The sequence below is a fragment of the Ammospiza caudacuta genome, chromosome 16, assembly GCF_027887145.1.
Source record: "Ammospiza caudacuta isolate bAmmCau1 chromosome 16, bAmmCau1.pri, whole genome shotgun sequence".
NCBI lineage: Eukaryota > Metazoa > Chordata > Aves > Passeriformes > Passerellidae > Ammospiza > Ammospiza caudacuta.
Window position 1 is genome coordinate 17,862,708 of NC_080608.1, and position 15,115 is coordinate 17,877,822.

The 15,115-nt window shown below is 53.8% G+C and overlaps 1 protein-coding gene across 3 annotated transcripts in view; it reads left to right on the forward strand.

Annotated features, from left to right (window-relative positions):
* ARHGAP26 (Rho GTPase activating protein 26) overlaps window positions 1-12,802 on the forward strand; it is a 99,474-nt gene extending 86,672 nt beyond the window's left edge. Inside the window, exons 21-23 of one of the 3 annotated variants that reach the window (XM_058815022.1) lie at window positions 6,934-7,044; window positions 9,068-9,159; window positions 10,884-12,802. In XM_058815022.1, coding sequence (XP_058671005.1) covers window positions 6,934-7,044; window positions 9,068-9,159; window positions 10,884-10,972 — 292 coding nt within the window. In that variant the 3' untranslated portion in view covers window positions 10,973-12,802. Of the gene's footprint in view, window positions 1-4,275; window positions 5,787-6,933; window positions 7,045-9,067; window positions 9,160-10,883 lie in introns of those variants that run through there. The other 2 variants (XM_058815023.1, XM_058815024.1) reach the window with 2 other exon arrangements.
* Window positions 12,803-15,115: the final 2,313 nt, after the last annotated feature.

A 15,115-nucleotide genomic window follows, 5' to 3' on the forward strand; every position in this document is an offset into this window, starting at 1 on the left:
TCCTGGCTGGGCACAGGGGAGGGAACTGCTGGGGAGCTGGGTTGGACATCACAGCAGTGGGTGCAGCGCAGGGAGATTGGGGAAAGCACACAGGAAAAGGAGTGGAAAAATAGCTAACCATGAAAAAGTCAATTGAATGCATTAATCTCTGCTCTATTTGATTACTGGGAAGGTTCTCCAAGGCTACATGTCCAGCTTGATGGCAGAGAGAGAAATTGAGGCTGGGCCAGTAAACTGGGAGGGTTGTGGTGCTCACACCTCCCAGCTGTGCGACTGCAGGAGGAGAGTTGTGCTGGTTAGAGCTGCTGAGGCAAAAATGTTATTACAGTTTGGTGGTTTTAACTCAAAAAAAAGATGGAAAAAGAAAGAACAGAACTAACATGGTGTTTCTTTTGATAAATATGATCAAGTTGGATTGTTTCAGTGTTGTGGTCTGTGGGGTTTGCAGAGAAAAGCTCTGATCAGCTTTTGTAACTGGTGTGTGCAGAATGCTGCAGAGCAAAGCAGCATGAAGCCAAACGGACAAAACGAAATCAGGGAAACCAAGAAGATGCAGAAAATTATTATGCATTCTCTTTAATTATCCATTATTCTTAAATCACCTTCTCAGGCCCAAGTAATCCCCATTGTTTTTCCCACTGCGTGTGCTCTCCGTGGGCAGCGCTGGCTCCTCGTGCAGGGAGGAGATTTACACACTGAAAAATGAGAGTTTGAGCCCGTGGTGCTAATGAGGCTCAGAGGAGCTGTCTTTGTTTTCTGTTAGGATCTGAGCCTGGAAGTGGCCTCCTATCAAGTTATGTTGGGAATTTTCCTTAGCCAGGAATGAATTTTTTACAGTGGGGAATAACTGTTCTGGTCGTTTCCAGAAACAGCTTAAAAAGTGAGAGGAGCCTCTCTCCCTTTGGAGAGCTGACAGTGCAGTCCTGGGGGGAGTTGTGCTGCCATCCTGAGGTCTGTGCCCTCCTTGGGGGGTGGCAGAGCACTGTTTTCCCCCCTGGGAGCTTGTGGGGCAGAGCAGGGGATCCCCCATTGCCTGCCTTGGGCCATCCAGGATCCTTCCTGCAGCAGAACAGCTCTGCCAGCCAGAGCAGGGCTCAGCTTGGGGAAACAAGGACCAAATTCCCTCACTTTGCACCCAAAGCCAGGCTCCCAGGGTGCTGGGGCAGCACGGGGTGGGTGCTGCAGGGCTGAACCCCCCGGAGCCTTGGGCAGGGGTCAGGGCTGCCCTCCCTGGGGCAGGTGGTGGTGGCTGGCAGCAAGGACAGCACCCTTCTGTGTCGCCCCCTTCCCTGCAGCTCTGAGCTCCCAAAAGGAGGTCACCCTCAGCCACACAGCTCCGTTTGGCTGCTGCTGGCTGGCAGAGCCAGCTCGGCAGTGCCGTGGGGCCGCCCGGGGCACAGGATGTGTTTAGCTCAAATATTTGATCCTCCTAAACCCCCCACAGCTGAGCTGGGAGCTGTGATCCCACAGGGACTTTAATTTCCTTCATTTTCCAAGGATCCCATATGGCTGTTGGGGTGGCAGATGGGAGAGTTTTCTTTTCAGGGGGATGTAAGATTGCAGTGCATTGAATGCCAGAGAGGAGTGAGATTTCTGGAGGGCTGTTGAGTTCTGCTTAATTGCAAACAGAATTTGTTGGTGACTAATGCGCCCAGCCTTGCAGCATTATCTCATGTTAGAAGCTGTGGCACGATGGAGAAGCCATGACTAAGGCACTGGCTCCTGATTTACCAACACTTCCCTCCTAAACTGCTGCTTTGGCTCTCTGCTGCCACATTACAACTTTTCTATTAATAATTAAGAGCTTTAACACAGTTTAAAAGCACTTGGTTCAACATAAAACCTTCCAGCCTGATTTTGAGTCAGCTGAGAGCCTTTTGGGCAGAGAGGAAGAGGGAGGGGAGTATTGATGGAGCAGAAAATGCAGCTGCTGAGCAAAAGGTGGAGTGAGATATTGGGAAGCAATCCTTCCCTGGGAGGGTGGGCAGGTGGCACGGGGTGCCCAGAGCAGCTGCGGCTGCCCCTGGGTCCCTGGCAGTGCCCAAGGCCAGGCTGGACAGGGCTGGGAGCAGCCTGGGACCGTGGAAGGTTGGGGTGGCACTGCATGGGCTTTAAGGTCCCTTGCAGCCCCAGGCCATTCTGTGACTCCAGGTCCTGTCCAGGCAGGTTCATGAGGAGCTGTGGCTGCCTCCATTCCCTGCCCTGCCTATCTCCCCTGCCTGTCCCAGTGCTGGGACCATGTGAGAGCAGCCACTGCTGGGTCTGTGGCTTGCTGGTGGTACTGGTAATTCTGGTTCGATCAAGTTGTGCAGCTGTCACTGAAATGCTGTTCCCTGTTAAGATGTCACCATGTCCCATTACCTGGAGCTCACCTGGCCGAGGACACCTGTGCTGGCACCAGGCTGGTGCTGCAGCCTCCTTCCTGCAGTGCCTGCAGCGCTTGCTCATGCTGAGAACTCTCCCACTGCTGACTCTCTGCTTGCTCCCCGACTGTCTCCAGCACTAGCAGCAGGCTCTGAGCTCCGTGCCAGCATTCTGTACCTGTCACCTCCTCCCTGTGCACCATCGAGCACCACCGTCTGCGCCTGGAGATGGGAATGTGGGACAGCAGCTCCTCCCCAGAGCCAGAGCTCATCCTGGGCTCTCTCCTAGTCAAGTGGAAAAGCTTTTGGATGGTTTCTGAAATGACTAAAGCAGGGAAATATTCCCACACACGGGAAATCAGCCAAGCAGCAAAGTGACAAGACAAACCCATGTGCTAAGTGTCATCAGGATTACAGAGGGACACGTCCGTGTTGTTGGAAAGAAGATTCTGAAATCTGTGCTGATGGAGATGGGGAACTGGTAAATGGAGATGTGGGGAAGGTCTGTACTGAAGAATTTGAGGCTTTTTGGACCAGTTTGATCAAGTGATGCTGACCACAGGCCATTCCAGCTGCTTATTTCTTTAAATTTCTTTCAATTTTTCCCACCCAAATGAGCATGCAGCAGCATTGCTTCTGAGAGAGTAACAGTGCAGAAAATTAAACATAATTTTTCTTGCATTAAAGTACCAAGCACAGGAAGAGCCCTGCCAGACTGGAGTCCTGTGAGCTGGTGGTCAGGTCTGGGGTTCTGCCAGGGGTGCCCAGGAGCTGCTTCCTAGAGACTATCACTCCAAGCTTTGCTGGGACCTGCTGCACTGCTTGAGCTCCATCAGCTTCCCAAACCCACGCTGCCTTCCATTTCATTTAGGCAACAGAGCCATGGCTGCTGGTGAGCTGCAGTCTTGTCCTTGTTTCAGCAGAGCTGAAGTGCTCTGGCATTACATAAAGCTGTAATTTTCTTTTTTCTTGTTACCTTTGAGAAGAACCTTATGTTCCGCAGCTTTGTTCTATAGGAACAGATCAGGGAGCAAAGGGCTGGGTGGTCCTTGATGTATTTTTCTGCAGTCAGGTACTGATCATGTCAGAAGGGGAATATTGTTGTTTATTCTTGAGGTGATTTCATGAAAGGGCTGGAATGCATCAGTGGGCTCTGCCCATCCATAGCTCTGAGATGTTCTGTGGCAGAAATAGCCCTGAGTTCCACAAAAATAAACAGGTTGTAAACATGTTTGAAGTGGAGCTGATGTCCTCTCGGCCAGGAGATCAAAGCAGCAGAAGTTGTCTGGAGACCTGCTGAGAGGGGCTCTGAGAGCTGCACATGCCTGGGGGCCTGAGCCGGCCGAGGAGCGCCAGAGGCAGCTGGGGGAGGAAGAGCAATGAAGAGGCAGCTTAGGAGAAAGCACAAACATTTTTTTTTTTACCTCTAACAACTCCAGCAGAGTCTTGAAACAAGAGTTACTGCTTTTTTTCACATGTTGGGGCAGCAAACTAAACATCTGCATGGGAAAGGCAGTGGTACGGCCGGCAGGGGAAGCAGGGAGGAGGATTTAGCTCCTAAATTCGTTTCCAAGTATTGTGTTTGCTGGAAGAGTGGGATTGCCAGAGGGACACATGGAGTGGAAGATGCAGGTGCCCCTGCAGGTGCTGTGGCACAGTGCCCCCCTTGCCCAGCCCATGCCCAGCAGAGCTCCCTCCCTGTGGGATCACAGCCACTGCCTCCGAGGCGCAGTCAGACCAGCCTCAAGATGCCTTGGGCTACGGACTTGTGGAGTTCCCCCAGCTGCTTCTGCTAGGGAAAGGTCCATTCCCACCTTGGAAGACTAATTTGAGCCATTGCTTTGTTTCCTGCTTCTGATGGTTTTGGTTCTTAGCAATTTTCTCTGTTTTGTTTCCACTGTGCACCCAACAGGAAGAGCCCCTCGCAAAGCCCTCCTGAGTAAGAAGAAGAAAAAAACGTCCAGCTGACATTTGCTGCCTGCAGGCAGCTGCCAGAACTTCCCCTCAGCCTCTCACCATCTCTGCTCTTTTTGTGAGAAACAAAGGAAATTGGATCCTACAAGAAAACTGTTTTCCAAAACACCAGAGACCTCGGGATAGCCCGTTCCCTCCTGTGTACTGACATCTCCAGCGAGGCAGGACTTGGGTCTGGCAGTCACAAAAGCTCAGGAAGGTGAAACTCAAGCAGCAGCTTGAAAATAAATACCTGTGTTTCATGGGAGGGAGGTGAACCCTTCATACCCATCATACCCCAGGGTCTGTCGGTGCTGGGCAGCAGCTCTGGTGAGTCCTGAGCTGTCCATGGGTTCTTCTTGAGGAAATGTTCTGGAAGGACTTGCAGAGCAGCTGTCACCATAGGACCATGTTCATCTCCTCTGTGAGCACCTGATGGGTGCTCTGCACACCCCAATGCACACACTGGAATTAGTGACCCTCTCTCTCTGTGGGTTTGCTGGGCACAGAGTGTTTTCTGTGGCACCAAGGATCCAAAGACACCAAAATCCTGCTCCAAACTACTGGTAACTTCTCAGGCAGAGGCTGGGCCAATTTCAGGCTTTTTTCCCTGATAATTCTGAGATCCTGCTGGTTGCATTCCCCGCTGGCATGAGCGGAGCAGGCACACAGTGGTGGAGCAGTGACAGCGCCTTGAGGAGAAATGAGAGCTGCATTCTTTTGCCATGATTTCATCTCAAAAAGTGCAGTAGCAATTTCCAGTCCTGGAGCCCTCTGTCACTGGATTTTCCTTCCTTTGTGCAGTGGAGAGGACCAGGGCTGGTGGCAGACACTGTGCCCATCCTGTGCTGGCACACCCAGTGCCATGTCACAGTGCCCATCCCATCACTGGCACACCAGTGCCATGTCACGGTGCCCATCCTGTGCTGGCACACCCAGTGCCATGGCCTCTTGCACCTCGAGCCTGCTGCCCACAGCCACAGTGCTGAGAGGGTTGGTGGGTGTTGGTGGCCACTCTCAGCAGGACAGGCTCAGCCACATTTTGGTCACCAGCTCATTGCCCCTCCTAGTCCCACCTTGGGCAGGCTCCTCTTGGAGAAGGGAATTGCTAAGCTATCACTTTGAAAGAAGTGGTGTTTAAATGGTTAATTTTGGCAGTTTGGGATTATTTGTGACCTTGGTAGCACCTCCCATTAGGGGGTGGGGATAGATGGAGTATCTGGTAAGTACCAATGGCTGTCAGGTTTGGTAAAGACCAAGGAAAGCTCATTTTTCAAAAGATGGACAGTTTTTATGATAGAATGCTGAAGGATTGTTTTAAATAGTGATGATTATTAGCAGAACATTTGGAGGATCTCGTTGATAGCCTGCCTGACAGCATTCCATGTTTTCCAGCCTCTGGTGAAGTCATGCTGCACACGCTGCTGTATCCATTTCTCTATAAGTGTAATCTTCTGACATAATAAAGGTGTTGCCTGTAATTTCAGAGGGAATTAATCAGTGTCTGTTGAATCCAGTGACACAGCTTCTGCTGTTCTGCTGCTCCCACATCTCCATTTACCAGCCAAGAGTTTGGCCTTAAGCAGAGATGGTCCAATTTCCATGGGGAAAGCATCCATGTCATAAATATCCCCCTGTAGTGGCAGCCAGAGGACACTGGGCAAGGTTAAACCTTGGTCTGAGCTCCTGCAGAGCTGAGGTTCTCCACGTGTTCTGGAGCCACCATTCCCTGAATCCCTTCCCTCTACCCCAGGAGGCCCCAGCTGAGGGATAAGGACACAATTCTGGGGGTTGTGCCCTGTCCCCACCTCATCAGACCTGTGTGATCAGAGGTACTGTCCCTCGCTCAAGGAGGAAACATAAGTCAAGATGCTTTTACAAAACTTTTTGTTTTTACAGAGGCACTTGCAGTGTGGAGAGAGATTTCTGGTGTTTTATCAGGGATGGAGTTTCTAATCTGAATTGGATAGGGAATACCAATGAGTGCTAAGCAGAGAAGCAGTAAATTAATCACGCTGGTATTTTGGTACAATAATTGCTTTTTGGTGAACTTGAGAATGACCTGAATTGAACAGTTTGGAAGGACCCAAAAACTTCTGTGTGAAATTACCAGTTCAGTAACTCGACTCAGCTCCAGTTGACTCCTGAAGCTGTGGCTTCAGGAATCAGCACAAGGGGAAAAAGGGATGTAAAAACATGGAGAACAAAATCAATGTCATTTTTATACACTGAATGTGTGAGCACCACAAGTGACAGACAGAGGGGGTGGAGGCTGCTCGCAGGCATCATTAACGACCAGAAATACCAGCAGCTCTTTCTGGGAGCTCTGGGGGAAGCACAGGCAGGTAAGTGGCCGTGCTGCAGCACACGGGGTGCCAAGTGCCATGGATGGGCAATGGAGTGGGGTTTGACTGGAAGATCCAGCTCTTGTTGTCCAGATGAATGCAGACTCAGCCTTGAAACACTCCCCAAGGTCTTGGCACCTCATTCTGTAGCTGTGTCTCACGCTCAGAATATCCCCAAGGCACTCGCTATCGTCGGCTGCCGTCTGTGTGTCTCTGGTTGCTGTTTGTTGCTGTGCTGGCACGTTGATAAGGTCTCTGGTTATGTCTTGCAGCCCTCAGAATCCAAGCCCAACGTCACCCCTCTCACCGTCCTGGCCCATGTTCTCTGCGCCATCAAGTCCTATGCCCACCTCCTCTACGTCCAGCGACTCATCCCCCATCAGGTCTGTTGCACAATTTGCTTGGCTTCTTGTTGCTTTTGCTGCTTCTGTTGGATTTCCCTGGTTTCCCCCACTTCACCTCCCTTTCCCTTGGCATACTGCTCAAACCCTCCCAAGCACTGTCTGCACTCAGCAAGAGGGGAGCTTTCAAAGCCTCAAACCCTCCCAGAGAGCCCCTTGGAGCGCCCTGAGCCAGGCTGGAGCCTGCCCCCAGGTGAAGGGAGCAGGAGCTGTGCTCGGTGTCCCTGCTGGGCCCAGCTCAGCTCAGCTCAGTGCTGTGCTGGCTTTGCTGTGCTCTGTAACAGGTAAGAAGTGTGCTCTGGGGTAGCACCACAGCTGGCACTGCCCAGGGTCCTGTGCCCTTGGCACCAGCGATGCCATCATGCCCTGAGTGCACCGTGAGCCTGGAAATTCCTTTTGTTTTCCACCTGATGGTCTCAAGCACTCCATGTGAGCGGTGCCTCCTGGCAGTGAAGGACCCTCTGGAGTGGAAGGATTGTTTGCCCATCCTGGTTTTTAAGTGTTTGGGAGCTGCTCATATCAGGCAGCTGGAATTTGGAGAAGAGAGATCTCCATCTCTTAGCAGCAAAGCCAAAGCCATTCCCAGCTCCTGGGAGTTTGGTGTGAAGGGGAGCTGCTCTTGCCTTGCTGCTTCCCTGGGCTCATCCGAGGAACTCAGGAACTTCAAGTCCTTGGAAAGATAAAAACTGGTAAATGACTGATCTGAGAATGGTGACACCTTGTTCCTCACCCCAGCAGCTCCTGGGATGCTTCATCCCTTCCTGTGGCCGTGTCCCAGCTGAGCAGCAGTGCTGGATGTGTCTGGCTGCTCGAATGACCAGCGCCTGGCTGGCACTGTCACTGTCACCACAGCCTGGCAGTGTCCCAGCTTTCCACCAGCCCTGCTCCAGCCCAAAGCTGGGAAGGATGGGTGGGAATTCCAGGTGCAGGGACAGCTCTGTGTGCCTGTGCTGTGCCTGGGGAGCCCTGAGCTCCCTCATTTTCCTCTCTCTGCCAGCAGTTGCTCCATTCCTGGCTCTCGCTGCTCCAATTCCCTCCCCTGCAGCGTGGGCACGCTGACACTTCCAGCAAAATCTAATGGCTGTTAAATCTTTTCTACCTTCAGGTACAGGCTCTAAAGAAGTGCAGCAGATTCTTCACAGACCTGCTTGTCTTTGTGTTTTGAAATAACCTTCCCCAAGTGCTAATTCTTCCTTGTGAAATTGTCCTCATGGTTGCAGCTGCACTTGGATGGGTTTGGCAGAGCAGGCCCGGGGCAGTGGGTCAGTGCCAGCACCTGCTGCCACCTTTGCTCTTTGCCAGCCTCTGGCCAGTGATGGCCCCTCAGATACAGAACATTCCGACTCCAGCCTGGAGGAGACGAGGGGACCCCTGGCTTGGGCTGGTGCTGTTTGGGCACCAGTGTGGGCTCCAGTCCAGCTGGGCTCAGACTGGGATCTGCACTGGGGTGAAACGTGGCTCATCCCGAGAGCCTTCAGCCTCTGCTGGTGTCTCCCTCCCTCCTGGGCAACAAGGTAGCCCAGCAGAGCGGCAGAGCCCTGTGAGGGCTGTGGGGTGCCCGGCCCTTTGAGGGCCGTGGTGTGCCCAGCCCTGTGAGGGCCGTGGTGTGCCCAGCCCTGTGAGGGCCGTGGTGTGCCCAGCCCTGTGAGGGCTGTGGGGTGCCCGGCCCTTTGAGGGCCGTGGTGTGCCCAACCCTGTGAGGGCCGTGGGGTGCCCAGCCCTGTGAAGGGTGTGGGGTGCCCGGCCCTGTGAGGGCCGTGGTGTGCCCAGCCCTGTGAGGGCCGTGGTGTGCCCAGCCCTGTGAAGGGTGTGGGGTGCCCAGCCCTGTGAGGGCCGTGGGGTGCGCCCAGCCCTGTGAGGGCCGTGGGGTGCCCAGCCCTGTGAGGGGTGTGGGGTGCCCAGCCCTGTGAAGGGTGTGGTGTGCCCAGCCCTGTGAGGGGTGTGGGGTGCCCAGCCCTGTGAGGGGTGTGGGGGCCCTGTGCCCACTCTGGTGCCTCTCTTGCAGCTCCCCCCTGCGCAAGGCCCGCGCTCTCTACGCCTGCAAAGCCGAGCATGACTCCGAGCTCTCCTTCACGGCCGGCACTGTGTTCGACAACGGTGAGTGCTGGACCCCTCAGGCCAGGGCTAGCTCTGCTCCCAGCCTGTGCCACAGGCCCTGCACAGCCTCTGGGCCCCTCAGGCCATGGCCAGCCCTGCTTCCAACCTGTCCCACAGGCCCTGCACACCCCCTGGCCTCCTCCAAACCCTCCTGTGCCTCCTGACCCCTCCTCTAAGCTCACGGGAGACCCTGGTGAGCTGTGCCTGCCTCAGCATTTGCCATTCCCTGAGTTGTTCTGTGCAAGGGAGATGAGATTCTGGATATCAGCACCAGAAATACTCAGGGTAGCTGCTGTAATGCTTTGTGCAGGAGATGGGAAAGCCACGTGCGCTTTTTCCCTCAGGATATGAGCGCTGGAGCAGGTGGGCTTTGCTCACTCAGACCATGCTAATGAACTCAGATTTGGTGTTTCCTGCACCAAGAGTTTGTGCCCCATGGAGCTGAGCAGCTCTGGCTTAGTTATAATCCCAGTGTAACGAGAAGACTTTTTACTGCTTTCCAAGTCATTCTTGGCTTTTAAATGTTAAGCATTGTCATTTGGGAAGCTGCTACCACATGCACTGTTTTTGCCCAGGGATATAGAGGCGAACACAGCAGAAAGGGGAGGAGAATGAATACATGTGAATTAAAGACAATCCTTCTCTGAAGCAGCTCCATAGTCATCTTATAAATAAACATGGTCTCCCCTCTGAGGGCCCGTGGGAATCAGAGCAGCTAGGAGGGGAACAAGTTTGAATTAAATACATTATGTTTGCTGATAAAAATCAATGGATTATTCAAGGGAAAAAGTACACAGCGTGTTCCAGTCACTCAGCAGCACAGCCAGGGCTCACGTTGGCTGGGGGACATGAGGTAGAACCAGCCTGGCTTGGTGGGACTCTTGCTGTGATCAAGGCCTTTTCAAACCCCAGTGAAGGCAAAGGAGTCTTGGCAATACTTGGAGCCAGGTTCCACTTTGAGCTGCTGTGGGGCTGGCATGTGGCTGAGCAGCAGCTTGGCCCAGCTGGGCTTTGGGGCTGAGCAGCACCCACAGGGCACAGTGGCACTTTGAGAGCTCCAGTTCCCTGGCCCACACACGAGTGAGGGAGTGAGGGCAGAGCTGCCGAGTCACAGCAGCCCAGGGAGCTCCAGGAGCTCTGGAGCACAGGCTTCCCACCGTGGCTGTGGGAGGGGGGATGTTCCTCTGCCTGCAGGCGTAGCCCTGGCCTGCCTCCTCACAATCAGCAAATATTTGGGGGTTGATTGAATAAGGAAAGGCTTTTGAGGACTGATCAGGTTTCTGGTTGCGCACAATCAAGTTGCAGGGTTTAATTTCCCCCTGGGATTGTTCCCTAATGCAATTTCCCTCCCAGCCTGGGCCCAGGCCAAGGCGGGATGTGCAGAGTTACCCTGTGATGGAGCTAACCACGTTCTCTCCAACTTCCACGAGATCTTAGCTCAAATCAAGAGGAAGTTTTGAGCCCAAATGCTTCACTTGCCTCAGCCCAGCAGCCCCAGAGAGTATTTGGAGTCTGCAGCTCACTTGGTGAAGGAAAGGCCAAGGAGTCCTATGGGTAGCAGGCAGGGACAGAGCACTTGAGCTGCCTCAGCCCCTTGGTGTGTTCACAGAGCCATGGAATGGTTTGGGTCAGAAGGGACCTCGAAGATGATCTTTAACTCTGTTAGTACCCTTAAAAATGAGCCCAAATGAAAGGTCTGACGTGCCCTTCCCCTGTCTCTGCAGTTCACCCATCCCAGGAGCCCGGCTGGCTGGAAGGGACCCTCAACGGCAAGACAGGACTGATCCCCGAGAACTACGTGGAGTTCCTATAACTGTGGGGTGCACAGAGCCGCTGCTGAGCATTCCATGGTATCCATGGCCAGTCCTGCAGGCCCCTGTGCCCCCGTGTGACCGGGGTGGGGACAGCCCTGTGCCCGCTGTGGATGTTTGTGTGCGTCAGACATCGCCTCTCGTCCTGCAGCGCTCCTGGGGATATGGAGAGACTCCAGTGCCCATCCCAGCGATGGAGAACCAGCCCAGGGACAGCCAAGTGCTCCGAGAGGCCGAGCTGAAGACTGGGAATGGCCGGAGCTGCCCCAGGGGCGTTTCCTGCAGGGGGACATTCCCTGGCTGCACCCTGCAGGGTCCTGTGCTCCCCGTGCTTCCCTGGAGCCCCAGGCACAGCCCTCGGTGCTGGCAGGGGAAGGGCAGGGGGGCTGAGCCCCCATGGTGGCCGGGCAGCCCTGGCAGGTGTCCCCTCCTTATGCCACCACAGTGCTGGTGGCTCTTGCTGGCAAGAGTGAGCCCCGGGAGGGCTCTGCAGGGCCCAGGGCTGGCAGGGCTCAGCAGGCACCTGCTCACTGCAGAGAGGATGCTTTGGACCAAACCTCTCAAAGTCTTCTTTTATATTTCCAGGATTTTGATTTTGTGGGGTAGCCCTCAGTCTGTGTGAGGTGAGCAGCCCGTGCTGCCTTCCTGCTGCAGCCCCAGGCCAACCCCACTCCTGTTGTTTGGCTGTTTGGTACCTGCCCTTCCCAAATCCCACTGTACAGACCCCTCCGTGCTCCCACCCGTGCCCAGGCCCTGCTGGAGCTGCCTCTGCCTCTCTCCAGCCTCGTTTTTCAGCCCTCCCCTTGCTTGCAGCCTCGTGTGTGCCAAGTCTGTGCAGTGCTGGTTGTGCCAGGTGAATTATTGCCATCCTTGTTGTTGGAGTGGCCAAGGTGGGGCTGTGCAGGGCCAGGAGGAGCCTTTGGCTGCCCCAGCCCAGCTCCTGCCTCCATGGACACGCCACGAGGGCTGGGCAGGGTGGGAGTGCAAACCCCTCATCGTTCCAGGTTGTGCTGAAGGGGGAGGGTGGGACAAGGAGCCCTGTTTGGCTGCAGAGCCGGGATTTTGAGAGCTGGAATCATATTTTATATAAAGAAAGTGTCGGCCCCCAGGCCGTGGCGCTGGGGATGGATGTCGTGGCTTTTGTAACAGTTTTAAAGACTCTGAGTGACTGAATTGCTCTATGTGTCACTTTTTATTTTTGAAAGGATTAATGTATAAATAGAGTATCTTAAAATATTATGAGGAAAAGATCTATATTCGATATTTTTAGAAGAGCTGTAAGGAGAGAAGCAGAGGACATTTGAGGCTGGTCACCAAGAGGCTCCAAAGCCCCCGACCCCAAGCCTGGAGCTGCTGCTTCCTTCGCTCTGTGGTGTCACTTAGAGAGAAGGCAGCTGAAATTTCAGCCTTCTTCACATTTTGTGCACAGTAATTAAACTTCCTGGGCTTTTGTCTTGGGGAAAAAAAGAGGAAAAAGGCAATAATTTTTTTCCTGCTTTCCAGGGTGGGTGGCACAGCTCATTCCCATGGGATCACCCCCTCTCCATAGCCCTCTGACACCTTGGGGAGCACTCTCAGGTGGCTGGTATGGCTTGGGCAGGGGTGAGGTCCCCAAACTGTCTCATGGTCTCTGTTCTCAGGTGTTGGATGAAGAGGGCCAGGGGCTTGTAGGGATAAAATCCGGTGTTTCCCTAGCACGTTGCTGGTTCATCTCCATCCTTGGATTTTATAGCCAACTTTTGTGCTATTTCTTGTCTTTCCTGAGGCCAAGGACGAGGCCAGGCTTTATCCAGCCCTGGCATCAGACAGGCCTGGGCTGTATCCAGCCTTGGCTTAGGCTGAGGCCAGGCTTTATCCAGCCCCAGCATCGCTCTGTGTCTGTGGCTGGGACCTGGGGGTGCCTGGGGTGGGTGTGAGAGCCCCTCCCTGGGGCTGGGAGAGGATGGGGAGGGCTGATGGAAAGGATTCTAAAAACCCTCCATCCTTCACCTGTCAGCACTGTTTGTGTGTGTTTGTACCTGTCCTGTGCCGAGCTCCCTCCTGCCTTGCCAGGATGCTGCTGGAGCAGTGCTGGGGATGAACGGGGATTGCAAACCTGCCAAGAGCCCTCCAAAAGGCATTATTTGGGCACAGGGTGTTTGGGACCTGCTTAGCAGTGCTGTGTGAGCACTGCACCGCGCTGCTCCCGCCGTGCCCCCACAAAACCTCTCTGTGCAGGGTCCCCCTCTGGCTCCTTGGATACTCCAGTTACTCCAAGACCACAGTAATTCCTTTTCAGAGGCACTTGGGAGCTCTTGGATGTGCTACCTAGAGGGTTTCTGGGAACAAAAGTCCCACACACATGTATTTACGAGATGTCTCCTGGAGGAAAGGAAATCAAACCGAGGCAGAAGTTATTGCTCTTACAGGAGAGCCAGTGGAATATTGTTTTTTTTAATTAAAATTTTCCAACAAGAAAAACTTGTCTGGAACGCTTACTAAATGTTCCCATTTTGGGCCAGCTTTAACACTGTAGTAAACATTGGTTTATTCCAAGAGAAATTAAAGGTAGGAAATATTTTTTTAAACCAGCCTGACACAGCATTTGATGGTTACTATTAAAGAAATCAGTCAAAATGAAACGAAAGGTGGGTGGTGACACTGCTGAATGGCAGAGACTATCTCGTGGCCTCTGGTCAGTCACAAAAAAAAGAGAAGGTGCAATGGTGGCTGTTGGAGCTGGCATCAGAAGAGTCTCTTGGTGCAGCCCTGCCATGTTTCACATCGATGGCTGATGTTCCACAAACACACCGTGAGTTTGGGCTGGGTTTGGGGGCAGTTGGATTAATTGGGGTGGGCTGGGCTTGGTGTTGGGCTGCGTTTGGGCAGGGAGTGAGTTGGGTTGTTGGATTAGTTGGGCTGGGTTTGATGTTGTGTTCGGTGTTGGGTTGTGGTTGGGTTGGGTTTGGTTTGCAGGTGGACTGGGGTTGGGGATGCTCGAGGCCATCTCCTCTTGTCCTGTCCCTGGCTGCCTGGAGAAGAGAGCACAGCCCTGGTTCATGGCACCAGCAGAGCATGAACGGGATGGATCTGGGGCAGATGAAGGGGAAATCACCTGCACAGAGCCAGAGCCCAAGAGTGGAGAGACATGTTAGTGAGTGTGTGCTGGTTTAATACTCCAAACCAGAAACCTCAAAGCAATTACAGTTTGTACAATTGGGCTAATTCAGATTTTTAGCTTTTGGAAAATAATGATTAAAAGCAGAGGTTTTTAGAGAAATGGCCGTTTAAAGCTCTGTTCTCTGGGTGAGGAGCTGATTGTTTACAGGTAATTTAGCACGAGGCTGACAGCTCACAAGGTAGCACCTACCTATTACTTATTGTAAATCCTCCCTTTGCTAATGAAGCTTATTCTGCTTCTAAAGCTCAGACAAAAGGGTCTAGAAAATCACACCTGGGCTCTAAACTCACTGACGCAGGCAGGAAGGGAAAAAGTCTGCAGGGGCCGGGTGCCCCGGAGACCAGCCCGGCTTGGATTAGGAGGGGATGGCAGAGCAGGGTCTGGAGCTGGAGCAATCCCATCTCCACGGGGGATTTCTGTGTCCCTGCCATCCCTCTGGGAGCCCCCACAGCCCCCATCAGCTGCTCCCCAGGCCTGCCCTGCCCCAGGACCAGCTTACCCCGGCAACCATAATTAAATATCTGCAGCGTGCTCAGAGCTCTTGCTCACAGCTAGCTGTGGGTGAAGAGCAGGGCAGGAAGGACAGGGGATGGGAGAGCTCCGGGGATGAGCCCCACAAGGGCTGGAATGTGGCTGGCAGTGAAGGTTCCACTGGGGTGATCATCTCCCTGGCACAGGGGGCTGGAAAGGGCTTAAAGCCCATCCAGTGCCACCCCTGCCATGGCAGGGACACCTCCCACTACCCCAGGCTGCTCCAGCCCTGTCCAGCCTGGCCTTGGGCACTGCCAGGGATCCAGGGGCAGCTCCAGCTGCTCTGGGCACCCTGTGCCAGGGCCTGCCCACCATGAACAATTCCTAATTCCCAATATCCCATCCATGCCTGCCCTCTGGCACTGGGAGCCAGTCCTGTCCCTCAATCCCTTGTCCAAAGCCCCTCTCATGGTCACACAGAGGTGAGTGCTCATTTCCAGCCCATGGCACCATG